The 13,217-nt window shown below is 48.1% G+C and overlaps 1 protein-coding gene across 5 annotated transcripts in view; it reads right to left on the bottom strand.

Annotated features, from left to right (window-relative positions):
• LOC115113263 (Golgi-specific brefeldin A-resistance guanine nucleotide exchange factor 1-like) overlaps positions 1-13,217 on the bottom strand; it is a 128,518-nt gene that overhangs the window by 21,455 nt on the left and 93,846 nt on the right. For 2 of the 5 annotated variants that reach the window (XM_029640734.2, XM_029640736.2), the window contains exons 10-23: positions 8,688-8,726; positions 8,156-8,346; positions 7,867-8,047; positions 7,441-7,652; positions 7,245-7,343; positions 6,896-7,090; positions 6,448-6,643; positions 6,162-6,299; positions 5,959-6,047; positions 5,547-5,749; positions 5,142-5,265; positions 2,892-3,017; positions 1,398-1,480; positions 956-1,192 (exon numbers count right to left, since the gene is read on the bottom strand). In XM_029640734.2, the coding sequence (XP_029496594.2) occupies positions 956-1,192; positions 1,398-1,480; positions 2,892-3,017; positions 5,142-5,265; positions 5,547-5,749; positions 5,959-6,047; positions 6,162-6,299; positions 6,448-6,643; positions 6,896-7,090; positions 7,245-7,343; positions 7,441-7,652; positions 7,867-8,047; positions 8,156-8,346; positions 8,688-8,726 (2,113 nt within the window). The remainder of the gene's footprint in view (positions 1-955; positions 1,193-1,397; positions 1,481-2,891; positions 3,018-5,141; positions 5,266-5,546; positions 5,750-5,958; positions 6,048-6,161; positions 6,300-6,447; positions 6,644-6,895; positions 7,091-7,244; positions 7,344-7,440; positions 7,653-7,866; positions 8,048-8,155; positions 8,347-8,687; positions 8,727-13,217) is intronic. The other 3 variants (XM_029640738.2, XM_029640739.2, XM_029640735.2) reach the window with 2 other exon arrangements.

Here is a 13,217-nt window from a genome sequence, read left to right as displayed (position 1 = left end):
GGCTTCTTCCTGCATTCGCGTAACAGGCAGGCTCCTCGTGAGGCAGGTGGTTAGAGCGTTGGACTAGTTAACCGTAAGGTTGCAAGATTGAATTCCTAAACTGACAAGGTAAAAAGCTGTTGTTCTGCCCCTGAACAAGGCAGTTAACCCACCGTTCCTAGGCCGTCATTGAAAATAAGAATGTGTTAACTTACTTGCCTCGTTAAATAAAGTTGTAAAAATAAATAAATAAATAAATAAATAATAGGCAAAATCGGCATCCAAAAATACAGATTTCCGATTGTAATGAAAACTTGAAATCATCCCTAATTAATCGGCCATTCTGATTAATCGGTCGACCTCTACTCTGGATAACATAAAAACAGCCTAACCAGCTCTGCTAGGGCAAGTAAAATGGTCAGAGTGAGCTCTTCTCTCATTTGTGTCAGGAAGCAGCTAGCAAGATAGCCAACATTAAACCAGGTACTGTAGCTTGAGTGCTTGACTGCTGTCAGGTCAGAAAGCTCTTTTACAAATGGCCAATCTGGCAACGCTCTGAGTTTATGAACGCCCAGAGCATACTCTGGCACTCCAGATTAAATTTACGAACACACACGTAGTATAAACCAGCCTTTAGTCTATAAATCTTTGGTTGTTTAGTACATAGACTCACATGTGAATCCTTAAAGAGATGGGTGGGGCTAAAGCTTAAAAGGGGGTGAACGAAGCTGAATGGGTGTAGACAAAGAGCTCTTCCAGTAGGTAACAAAACATTTAAGGGTAATTTTCTCAAAAGTGAGATTACAAGTTTATCAACTTTCAAAGCAGAATTACTTTCCCAACTGTAGTGTATGACATACCATTTTCTATCTCTGAGTCTCTACTTTTATTCACTGTAAAAAAAAACACAATTTAAAATGTTGATACATAAGACCGAATCGAGCCGGTCGGTCACATCTGAGCAGGCCTAGTGTACCTAAAGCCAGCTATGGCCTTCTGGATGATTGTGTCGTCCAGGCTCTTGTCGAAGACGTAGGAGAGGGCTGCGATGGTGGGCCCCCAGGTCATGGTGAACAGGTCGTGGTCGTAGCTGCCGGCAGGCACATGGAGGAAGACCCCCTCGGAGGTGGCCCCCCGGTGGAGCAGCACGTTCCATACATAGTTCTCCTTCACCAGGCCAGACTGCTCGTCTGGCATCACTATCTCTTCATTCCTACACGACAGAGAATACCATGATTGCTAAGGCAACTTCGATCATCTAGGGTGGGTCGTTTGACATGAAAGAAAAAAAAGACAAAGTGCCAACGCTGAAACAAATAAGTACATCCTCTTGAAATTAAGATTAATTTCCTTCATCTTGTGTGTGTGTGTATGTCACAAACATTTCTATATAAGATCTACATAAGACTATGGCTTACTTGATTGCATTGTAGATGTCCTCCAGCATATCCTGATCAAAGTCTGTATTTCCATTCACACCCTTCAGATTCTTCTTGAATTGCTACATGAAAGGGGGGAAAAAAGAAAGACAGTTAACACTGATAATATGGGAATCAGGGCACCCTCATCACACCAATCATTGTGGAGCTCTGCCAGCTAGCCTGGCTCTGGTATCCAATGCTTTGGCATGCAATGCTCTTGCTAATTGAGCATCCAAAAATTAAGGGGGTAGGGGTCCAAGCTTTACCAACGTATGTGTCACTTAATACAGTTAGGTGTGGTGTTAGTCAAACAGGATCGAGGCCAAGAGCCACAGCAAATAAACACATCCACCGTGTGTTGACTGATCGAATCAAGACTCCTGGTTGGCTGCGTGCTTTGCCTAATGGCAGGTAAACCAGAGGGGAAACTCGAGATGCTTTGCAGCGGGATGGACAGACAGAGAAATAAACAAAGTGAGGGCTCAGGGTCGGCGTGGAGCAGACGACGGTAACAATAGCCTCCACAGACACAAAGCAGCTGGCCGTGATGCCTGCCAAGTAATCATGGGACTGACAGCCAGAGACAGCAGAGCTGTTTCCACACCGACATATTTGTTGAAGAGCTACAATGTTGCACTATGCACTAGCTGAGTATAATTCAGAGCAATAGCATCTTTGACTAATGCCATGAGCCTCACAGAGTATCGTATCATGGCATTTGACAATTGCCAATGACAATTGGAGAGGTCACATCGTAAGAACTTTCATCCGTAATAACGGTGTTGTTATATACTGTGCTGAGAGTCAGTAAACTGAACAGTGGGAATTTCATTGCCCTCTAAAATTTCTTATCTAAGGTCACGATTCCAAATGGCAACAGAGGATCGGGTATGTCTTGTGTGGGAGAATGGCCCACCATAGGCCTCTTCAGAACCCTGCCCATGGGACTTGTGTTTAGTCTTCAGGTGCTGTCACTCACACAGAGAGAGGGAGCCAGGACACCTCCACCCGTCCTCCCCCTATCCTCGCCCACCCCCCTCACTTCTCCCACCCCTCCAGTCACGTCCTCTCTCCCTCCTCCCTTCTTCCACCCCTGACTAAGCAGGATGACCTAATCCCATAGACCACCACTGGGCACAGCTGTTACTGGAGGTCGGCTTTCTTCAGACCATCAGAGGGTCTGGAAGAACCAGCACAACATACTAAATGTAGGGTGTCTAAAAGGGGCCTCTTGTGAAACCCAACGTTGCATGGCACAAAGCGCTCATAAGAGGTGATTCATATCATATCTAACATATGTGGGTTATAGGTGCATTTCTGAACATTTCAATTTAAGACAAAATAAGATCAGATAAGATTTTGTTTTGTAGTAGTAGAAAACTTAAATTGGTAGGAATAGTAACTTAGTCTATTTATATCAATAAAATATATTTTAAATATAAAAATAGTGAGCGAGTTTTCATGGGAAATAAATAGTGTGTGTGTGTTTACCTCAATAGTCATGGGGATGTTCTGCTTGCGCACATTGTTGTTGTGCTGGTCCGTGTTGAGCATGATGACAGCATAGGCCAGGGCGAAGCCTGCGTCGTTGGTCATGAAGGGAGAGCCGTTCACTTTCTACACACACAGGGAAAGACACACTAATATAACCCTCTGTCCATAGAAATACTTTCCAGGTCACGAGGGCAACCTCTCTGGTTATTTAAGGAGCAGTCAGTGGCCCTGCTGGTTGTGTCCCCCTGCCCTCGACAGCCGGCTCTGTTTATTATGCATGTCTAGTCTTTACCCCTACCTACAAGTACATATTACGTCAATAACCTCAACTAACCTGTAACCCCGCACACAGACTCTGTACTGGTACACCATGTATTTAGCCTCATTATTGTTATTTTTGTGTTACTTTTTTTTAATACAATTTATTTTACTTAAGTTTATTTAGTAAATATTTTCTTAACTCATTTTTGATAAAACTGCATTGTTGGTTAAGGGCTTGTAAGTAAGCATTTTACGGTAAGTTTGTACCTGTTGTATTCAGCGCATGTGTATAAATCAAATCAAATTTTATTTGTCACATTAACAGCTGAGTTCGAGATACACACATCAATATAACAACCTTTGGGCATATCAAAACATCTAAACTCAGCAAAAAAAGAAACGTCCCTTTTTCAGGACCCTGTCTTTCAAAGATAAATCGTAAAAATCCAAATAACTTCACAGATCTTCATTGTGAAGGGTCTAAACACTGTTTCCCATGCTTGTCCAATGAACCATAAACAAGTAATGAACATGCACCTGTGGAACGGTCGTTAAGACACTAACAGCTTACAGAAGGTAGGCAATTAAGGTCACAGTTATGAAAACTTAGGACACTAAAGAGGCCTTTCTACTGACTCTGAAAAACACCAAAAGAAAGATGCCCAGGGTCCCTGCTCATCTGCATGAACGTGTCTTAGGCATGCTGCAAGGAGGCATGAGGACTGCAGATGTGGCCAGGGCAATACATTGCAATGTCTGTACTGTGAGATGCCTAAGACAGCGCTACAGGGAGACAGGACGGACAGCGGATCGTCCTCGCAGTGGCAGACCACGTGTAACAACACCTGCAAAGGATCAATACCTCCGTACATCACACCTGCGGGACAGGTACAGGATGGCAACAACAACTGCCCGATTTACACCAGGAAAGCACAATCCCTCCATCAGTGCTCAGACTGTCCACAAGATGCTGAAAGAGGCTGGACTGAGGGCTTGTAGGCCTGTTGTAAGGCAGGTCCTCACCAGATATCACCGGCAACAACATCGCCTATGGGCACAAACCCACAGTCGCCGGACCAGACAGGACTGGCAAACAGTGCGCTTCACTGACGAGTCACGGTTTTGTCTCACCAGGGGTGATGGTCAGATTCACATTTATCGTCGAAGGAATGAGCATTTACACCGAGGCCTGTACTCTGGAGCAGGATTGAGGTGGAGGGTCCGTCATGGTCTGGGGCCGTGTGTCACAGCATCATCGGACTGAGCTTGTTGTCATTGCAGGCAGTCTCAACGCTGTGCGTTACAGGGAAGACATCCTCCTCCTTCATGTGGTACTCTACCTGTTACTTTTGATTTTGACGCCCCCTTTGTTCAGGCACACATTATTCCATTTTGGTTAGTCACCCGTCTGTGGAACCTGTTCAGTTTATGTCTCAGTTGTTGAATCTTATGTTCATACAAATATTTACACATGTTAAGGTGCGAGGACTTTTCTTTTTTTGCTGAGTTTATATTTGTCCTGCTGAAAGTGCAATCACAACTGCTCAATAGTGGGAAAGAGACGTGTGTGTGTGTGTGTGTGTGCAGTAAGAATATCTGTGAACTCATTCAAGGCGATTGTGTATGGACAGGGAGACTATGAAAAGACATTACAATAAAATATTTTCCAGGTCACGAGGACGACCCTCTCCGGTTATTTAAGGAGCAGCCAGCAGTTTTGTCCCCCTGCCCTTGATAGACAGGCCGGCTCTGTTATGTCAGCCTTGCAGTTGCAACTTTATCCTGTTCCCCCAATTACCTGAGTGACTAATGTCCCTGTCCTTGATTCAGATCAGGATCACAGTTCCACTGGACGTAATTACATGATGATAGGGACAGTTGGTGGCAACGATTGCCTTGCGGTAATGGAAGAAGTGTGTCCCTCCCTGTGCATGTGTGTGAGGAAAAAGAGAGAGTCTTCCAAGGGGGGTAAGGCAGCTGACTTACATGCCAGGTGTCTGTGAAGGTTTCCAAAAGTCTATGGATGACCGGAGCCTCTCCTGGCAGTCTGAAGGCCTCCAGATACAGACGCAGCGCCTCGTCAATACGCAGCCCTCGGAAGGTGAACGTGCTGCACGTGAGAATGAGTATAATTCACTAATATGGATATTCTGAAGTATATTCTTCAGTTTCTTTTTACTCAGCTATACATATCCATTTGTGTACTGCATTTTATAATTGTTAGCGATTAAAGACCATTTATAGGGTTCAACTAAATAAAACGTCACTGCTTCACTATTCATTGCTGCACTAGTAACCCGAGCCAAGCTTCAGTGCAATTCAATGAAGGAGCAGATCCAACTGGTTGTACATCATGCTGCCCGGTAATAATAAGAAGACTGGGGCTCCTACTTGACGAAGCTGTCCAGTAGCTCCATGTATTTGCGGTCACTGATGAACTCTCCAATCTGCTTCTTGTCGAGGCGGGGGTTCTCCCGGAGCCACTGGGCCACCTCGTTGTTGTCCATGGGGCTGCTGAGGAGACCCTTCTCCTGCAGGAACTGGATGCCCTTCTTAGGCTTCTGGTTGAACTGCTCTGTGCCACTGTTCAGCAGCTGGAATCGTACAATATAAATATGATCACTTTATCTTAGCGACACAAAGCGGGTCAGATCACAACTTGACATCCACAAGCAGACTCAAACGCCATTGTTGTCAATGCATGGTTTATGTCAAAGTCTGAGTTACAAGACGTGTGGAAACATCATTAACGGCCACGCATAAGTAATTTAAAACAGATGCCCAACAAAATCATAAAACATACCTTCTTTTTATTTCTGATGTCCAACAGCTCTTGAGAATCAGGTAAACAAGACGAGAAGCGTTGTGGCTTTTTTGGTTCTTTCTTCTCAGCTAAAATAAAAATAGAATTTTCACTCTTAAATCAATTTCATTCATGTCTATGAACCTGAATGCTAACCCAGTGCTTGAGGAGACCTGGCCACTGGTTAGTAAAATCAAACTTACCTGGTTCTGTCTCCTCCTGGTCTTGTCTGCCCAGTCTCATCTTCTCTGCCATCAGGTGCCCGCTGGTAGGTGGTAGGGGCACACTGTCAGCCTCTGGAACATTCTGACCGTTGACACTGTTCACCTGCCTGCTCGCTTCTACAACCACATCAGAAAAACATTCATGAATAACCCTCTATACACATCTGATACAACCATTGTCAATGTAAATGATGGACAAAGACCATTATAGTATAAGACCATCAAAGCAGAAAGTATACCAAGTGTATGAGAGCAATCGGCGTACCCGTGGTTGTGTCTGTATGGTCGTTGGTTGAGCACTCCCCTTCTGCCAACACCATTTCTGCTGAGTGGTCCTGCTGAGTGGTGCTGTTGAGCACCTTGGCCTGGCAGTGGGCCTCAGTGCTGTCAATCACAGTGAGTAGGGCCTCTAGTGAGAGGAGGTGGGTTGTGTAGAGCTGTCCGGACACAGGGAAGGCATTCTGCAAGACAACATGACACAAACACACCATAGATCAACAAAAGAGAACAATGTTCCCCTGAAAATGAAAAGCATGGAGCGTGACAGTGCGCATCAAAAGGAAACAAATGAAGTATTAAGCCTTGACTGAACGGGACGGGACAGTGGACACTCTCCTAATGCAGATTTTAGAAAGTAAACAAAACCCTAAGCTCTCCGGAGTGATCATCAAGTGAGTGTGAGTGGCCAGAGAACAGGCATGATCAGTTCCCACCTTGGAGAGCAGCTTGGTGAGGTCTTCAAACAGGTTTGAGCAGTAGAAGTCACAGTCATGATTGATGTAGAGCTCGGTGACGAAGCTGGGGATCCTCGAAAGCTGCACCAGGGCCTCCAGGGCCATCTCCTTCATCTCATAGGGCATCTTCATGTTCTCTGACGTGATGATGTCCATCAGCTTCTTCAGATACATCTGCAGAATGTGAGAAGGTGGTTAAGTTGGTCACTCTGTTCAGCTGCTGGTTTTTAACATGACTCAGCTTGTGTGTGGTTGTGTCAAACTAGTCATTAGTGTGTGAACACTTGTGACAATATCAAATGCAAAGAAGAAGAACACTCCCAAGTACCTCGAGCTGAAACTTCAAATGTCCTCGCATGCTCTCAAAGAGCAAGAAGCACGCTCGGATGGAGGCGGCATACAGGTTCATACGGTCCACACTTAGCAACTGAAATAGAAGTAAACAACATGGTCGTTACCTTGTATTGTGTTGAACAGACGCAATAGAAGGTTCCCCTCCTGAACAAACCTGTGGTGTACAGTACCTGGAAGAGGTGTCTGCAGAGCTCGTCTTTGACCAGGCCCAGCAGTGACTGGTAGGGGGCGATGTGAGCCGCCTCCAGAGCCACGGTCAGCAACTGCAGGCCCATGTGCATCATGGCGTCCGTGTTGTGGCGGTCATGGGGGTTGGTCAGTGAGATGAGGAAGCGGAAGAGCTCCCGCAGACAGGGCAGGGAGTAGGGGATGAGAGCCGCACCTGGGAGGTTAGGAAATTACAACATGACAGTTTGGAGAGAATTCAAAGCCATCACTTGGGTGAGACGCCAGGTTGGGGTGAGACACGGGATATAAAAGGAGACATGCAGAGACAAGTTGTGAGACATGGGTTGAGACGTGATGAGACATGAGGAGAGACATAAGGAGACACAGGGTGAAATCCAAACAATGCTGGCGGTGGTGGGATGGCTCACCATCCTCACCGTCTCTCTGTGTTTGCTGTGGTGTGAAGCGGACTCCTCGGGGGTTGACATAGTCCATGTCATGTAATGAGGCTGAGTCCGAATGCTCCGTCACAGATTCTCCGTCCTCCAGGACCTCGGGGATGGACTCCACCGAGGCTGACTGGGCATGCTCCACCTGCCTACCCTCAGACTGGCAGGGGAAACAGAAACATCAGCGTATGAACATTAATGAGCACGAACGAAGACTAGGAATATGCAAAAAGTGACATAACATAGCTGATTCCAGTGTCCCCCCCACCTGACTGTACAGGTGTCCAGGCTCTGTGGAAGGGGTGGTGGCGGCAGAGCTGCTCTGGTCCAGGTCTGTCAGGTCCTCTCTGGAGGTGGCCTTGGAGCAGGTGTCCAGGCCACTGTCTGTGGGGATGGACATGGAGGAGGCCACGCTGTCTGAGACAGACAAACTATCCTGCTCAATGAATGGGACACCACCTGGTAGAAACACACAGACCTGTGTTAGCTACATAAGCATTTTTTGTTGAAGATCGTCTAGACTTATCCATGCTAGTCATCTCCCTGCTTTAAAATGCATGACAGTATAAATGTTAATATATCTATGAGGTTTAAGTTTAATAGAGACATACAATGAAGCCCCCTTTGACCAAATATGATTTTCTAAGCTGTTCTTTACCGAAGAGGCATTTGTTATTGATGTGTGGCGGGCGGGGCATGCATTGATAATGTTTGATCAATTGTCTGTCTTCCGGTTATTACAACGCGGTCGACTTAGGGGTTCGAGTATCGGCCGAATGTCTGTGCCCTTCCTTAGTTACCTTCTATGTCTATCCCACCGATCTTGTTTCTAACACGGTCTGAAAAAACAATAGAATGTGTGAAAAGAAAATGTTCATAAACTCAACAAAAAAAGTCCCCTTTTCAGGGCCCAGCCTTTCACAGATAATTCGTAAGAATCTAAATAACTTCACAGATCTTCATTGTAAAGGGTTTAAACACTTTTTCCCTATGCTTGTTAAATTAACCATAAACAAGTAATGAACATGCACCTGTGGAAAGGTCATTAAGACACTAACAGCTTACAGAAGGTAGGCAATTAAGGTCACAATTATGAAAACTTAGGACACTAAAGAGGCCTTTCTACTGACTCTGAAAAACACCAAAAGAAAGGGTCCCTGCTCATCTGCGTGAACATGTCTTAGGCAAGCTGCAAGGAGGCATGAGGACTGCAGATGTGGACAAAACATTGCAATGTCCGTACTGTGAGACGCCTAAGACAGCGCTACAGGGAGACAGGACGGACAGCTGATCGTCCTCGCAGTGGCAGACCACGTGTAACAACACCTGCAAAGGATCAATACCTCCGTACATCACACCTGCGGGACAGGTACAGGATGGCAACAACAACTGCCGAGTTACACCAGGAAAGCACAATCCCTCCATCAGTACTCAGACTGTCCGCAAGAGGCTGAGAGAGGCTGGACTGAGGGCTTGTAGGCCTGTTGTAAGGCAGGTCCTCACCAGATATCATCGGCGCCTATGGGCACAAACCCACCGTCGCTGGACCAGACAGGACTGGCAAAAAGTGCTCTTCACTGACGAGTCGTGGTTTTGTCTCACCATGGGTGATGGTGAGATTCGCGTTTATCATTGAAGGAATGAGCGTTACACCGAGGCCTGTACTCTGGAGTGGGATCGATTTGGAGGTGGAGGGTCCGTCATGGTCTGGGGCGGTGTGTCACAGCATCAACGGCCTGAGCTTGTTGTCATCGCATGCAATCTCAACGCTGTGCGTTACAGGGAAGACATCCTCCTCCCACATGTGGAACCCTTCCTGCAGTCTCATCCTGACATGACCCTTCAGTATGACAATGCCACCAGCCATACTGCTCGTTCTGTGCGTGATTTCCTGCAAAACAGGAATGTCACTGTTCTGCCATGGCCAGCGAAGAGCCCAGATCTCAATCCCATTGAGCAAGTCTGGGACCTGTTGGATCAGAGGGTGAGGGCTAGGGCCATTCCCCCCAAAAATGTCCAGGAACTTGCAGGTGCCTTGGTGGAAGAGTGGGGTAACATCTCACAGCAAGAACTGGCAAATCTGGTGCAGTCGATGAGGAGGAGATTACATTACATTTAAGTCATTTAGCAGACGCTCTTATCCAGAGCGACTTACAAATTGGTGCATTCACCTTATGACATCCAGTGGAACAGTAGTGCATCTAAATCTTTTAAGGGGGGTGAGAGGGATTACTTTATCCTATCCTAGGTATTCCTTAAAGTGGTGGGGTTTCAGGTGTCTCCGGAAGGTGGTGATTGACTCCGCTGTCCTGGCGTCGTGAGGGAGTTTGTTCCACCATTGGGGGGCCAGAGCAGCGAACAGTTTTGACTGGGCTGAGCGGGAACTGTACTTCCTCAGTGGTAGGGAGGCGAGCAGGCCAGAGGTGGATGAACGCAGTGCCCTTGTTTGGGTGTAGGGCCTGATCAGAGCCTGGAGGTACTGAGGTGCCGTTCCCCTCACAGCTCCGTAGGCAAGCACCATGGTCTTGTAGCGGATGCGAGCTTCAACTGGAAGCCAGTGGAGAGAGCGGAGGAGCGGGGTGACGTGAGAGAACTTGGGAAGGTTGAACACCAGACGGGCTGCGGCGTTCTGGATGAGTTGTAGGGGTTTAATGGCACAGGCAGGGAGCCCAGCCAACAGCGAGTTGCAGTAATCCAGACGGGAGATGACGAGTGCCTGGATTAGGACCTGCGCCGCTTCCTGTGTGAGGCAGGGTCGTACTCTGCGGATGTTGTAGAGCATGAACCTACAGGAACGGGCCACCGCCTTGATGTTAGTTGAGAACGACAGGGTGTTGTCCAGGATCACGCCAAGGTTCTTAGCGCTCTGGGAGGAGGACACAATGGAGTTGTCAACCGTGATGGCGAGATCATGGAACGGGCAGTCCTTCCCGGGAGGAAGAGCAGCTCCGTCTTGCCGAGGTTCAGCTTGAGGTGGTGATCCGTCATCCACACTGATATGTCTGCCAGACATGCAGAGATGCGATTCGCCACCTGGTCATCAGAAGGGGGAAAGGAGAAGATTAATTGTGTGTCGTCTGCATAGCAATGATAGGAGAGACCATGTGAGGTTATGACAGAGCCAAGTGACTTGGTGTATAGCGAGAATAGGAGAGGGCCTAGAACAGAGCCCTGGGGGACACCAGTGGTTAGAGCACGTGGTGTGGAGACGGATTCTCGCCACGCCACCTGGTAGGAGCGACCTGTCAGGTAGGACGCAATCCAAGCGTGGGCCGCGCCGGAGATGCCCAACTCGGAGAGGGTGGAGAGGAGGATCTGATGGTTCACAGTATCGAAGGCAGCTGATAGGTCTAGAAGGATGAGAGCAGAGGAGAGAGAGTTAGCTTTAGCAGTGCGGAGGGCCTCCGTGATACAGAGAAGAGCAGTCTCAGTTGAATGACTAGTCTTGAAACCTGACTGATTTGGATCAAGAAGGTCATTCTGAGAGAGATAGCGGGAGAGCTGGCCAAGGACGGCACGTTCAAGAGTTTTGGAGAGAAAAGAAAGAAGGGATACTGGTCTGTAGTTGTTGACATCGGAGGGATCGAGTGTAGGTTTTTTCAGAAGGGGTGCAACTCTCGCTCTCTTGAAGACGGAAGGGACGTAGCCAGCGGTCAGGGATGAGTTGATGAGCGAGGTGAGGTAAGGGAGAAGGTCTCCGGAAATGGTCTGGAGAAGAGAGGAGGGGATAGGGTCAAGCGGGCAGGTTGTTGGGCGGCCGGCCGTCACAAGACGCGAGATTTCATCTGGAGAGAGGGGGAGAAAGAGGTCAGAGCACAGGGTAGGGCAGTGTGAGCAGAACCAGCGGTGTCGTTTGACTTAGCAAACGAGGATCGGATGTCGTCGACCTTCTTTTCAAAATGGTTGACGAAGTCATCTGCAGAGAGGGAGGAGGGGGAGGGGAGGAGGATTCAGGAGGGAGGAGAAGGTTGCAAAGAGCTTCCTAGGGTTAGAGGCAGATGCTTGGAATTTAGAGTGGTAGAAAGTGGCTTTAGCAGCAGAAAGAGAAGAGGAAAATGTAGAGAGGAGGGAGTGAAAGGATGTCAGGTCCGCAGGGAGGCGAGTTTTCCTCCATTTCCGCTCGGCTGCCCGGAGCCCTGTTCTGTGAGCTCGCAATGAGTCGTTGAGCCACGGAGCGGGAGGGAGGACCGAGCCGGCCTGGAGGATAGGGGACATAGAGAGTCAAAGGATGCAGAAAGGGAGAGAGGAGGGTTGAGGAGGCAGAATCAGGAGATAGGTTGGAGAAGGTTTGAGCAGAGGGAAGAGATGATAGGATGGAAGAGGAGAGAGTAGCGGGGGAGAGAGAGCGAAGGTTGGGACGGCGCGATACCATCCGAGTAGGGGCAGTGTGGGAAGTGTTGGATGAGAGCGAGAGGGAGAAGGATACAAGGTAGTGGTCGGAGACTTGGAGGGGAGTTGCAATGAGGTTAGTGGAAGAACAGCATCTAGTAAAGATGAGGTCGAGCGTATTTCCTGCCTTGTGAGTAGGGGGAAGGTGAGAGGGTGAGGTCAAAAGAGGAGAGGAGTGGAAAGAAGGAGGCAGAGAGGAATGAGTCAAAGGTAGACGTGGGGAGGTTAAAGTCGCCCAGAACTGTGAGAGGTGAGCCGTCCTCAGGAAAGGAGCTTATCAAGGCATCAAGCTCATTGATGAACTCTCCGAGGAACCTGGAGGGCAATAAATGATAAGGATGTTAAGCTTGAAAGGGCTGGTAACTGTGACAGCATGGAATTCAAAGGAGGCGATAGACAGATGGGTAAGGGGAGAAAGAGAGAATGACCACTTGGGAGAGATGAGGATCCCGGTGCCACCACCCGCTGACCAGAAGCTCTCGGGGTGTGCGAGAACACGTGGGCAGACGAGAGAGAGCAGTAGGAGTAGCAGTGTTGTCTGTGGTGATCCATGTTTCCGTCAGTGCCAAGAAGTCGAGGGACTGGAGGGAAGCATAGGCTGAGATGAACTCTGCCTTGTTGGCCGCAGATCGGCAGTTCCAGAGGCTACCGGAGACCTGGAACTCCACGTGGGTCGTGCGCGCTGGGACCACCAGATTAGGGTGGCCGCGGCCACGCGGTGTGGAGCGTTTGTATGGTCTGTTCAGAGAGGAGAGAACAGGGATAGACAGACACATAGTTGACAGGCTACACAAGAGGCTACGCTAATGCAAAGGAGATTGGAATGACAAGTGGACTACACGTCTCGAGTGTTCAGAAAGTTAAGCTTACGTAGCAAGAATCTTATTGACTAAAATGATTAAAATGATACAGTACTGCTGAAGTAGGCTAGCTGGCAGAGG

Source organism: Oncorhynchus nerka, linkage group LG28 (genome assembly GCF_034236695.1).
Source record: "Oncorhynchus nerka isolate Pitt River linkage group LG28, Oner_Uvic_2.0, whole genome shotgun sequence".
Lineage (NCBI taxonomy): Eukaryota > Metazoa > Chordata > Actinopteri > Salmoniformes > Salmonidae > Oncorhynchus > Oncorhynchus nerka.
The sequence above is the reverse complement of the archived record's forward strand: the minus strand, read 5'-3'. Positions and strand labels throughout refer to the sequence as shown.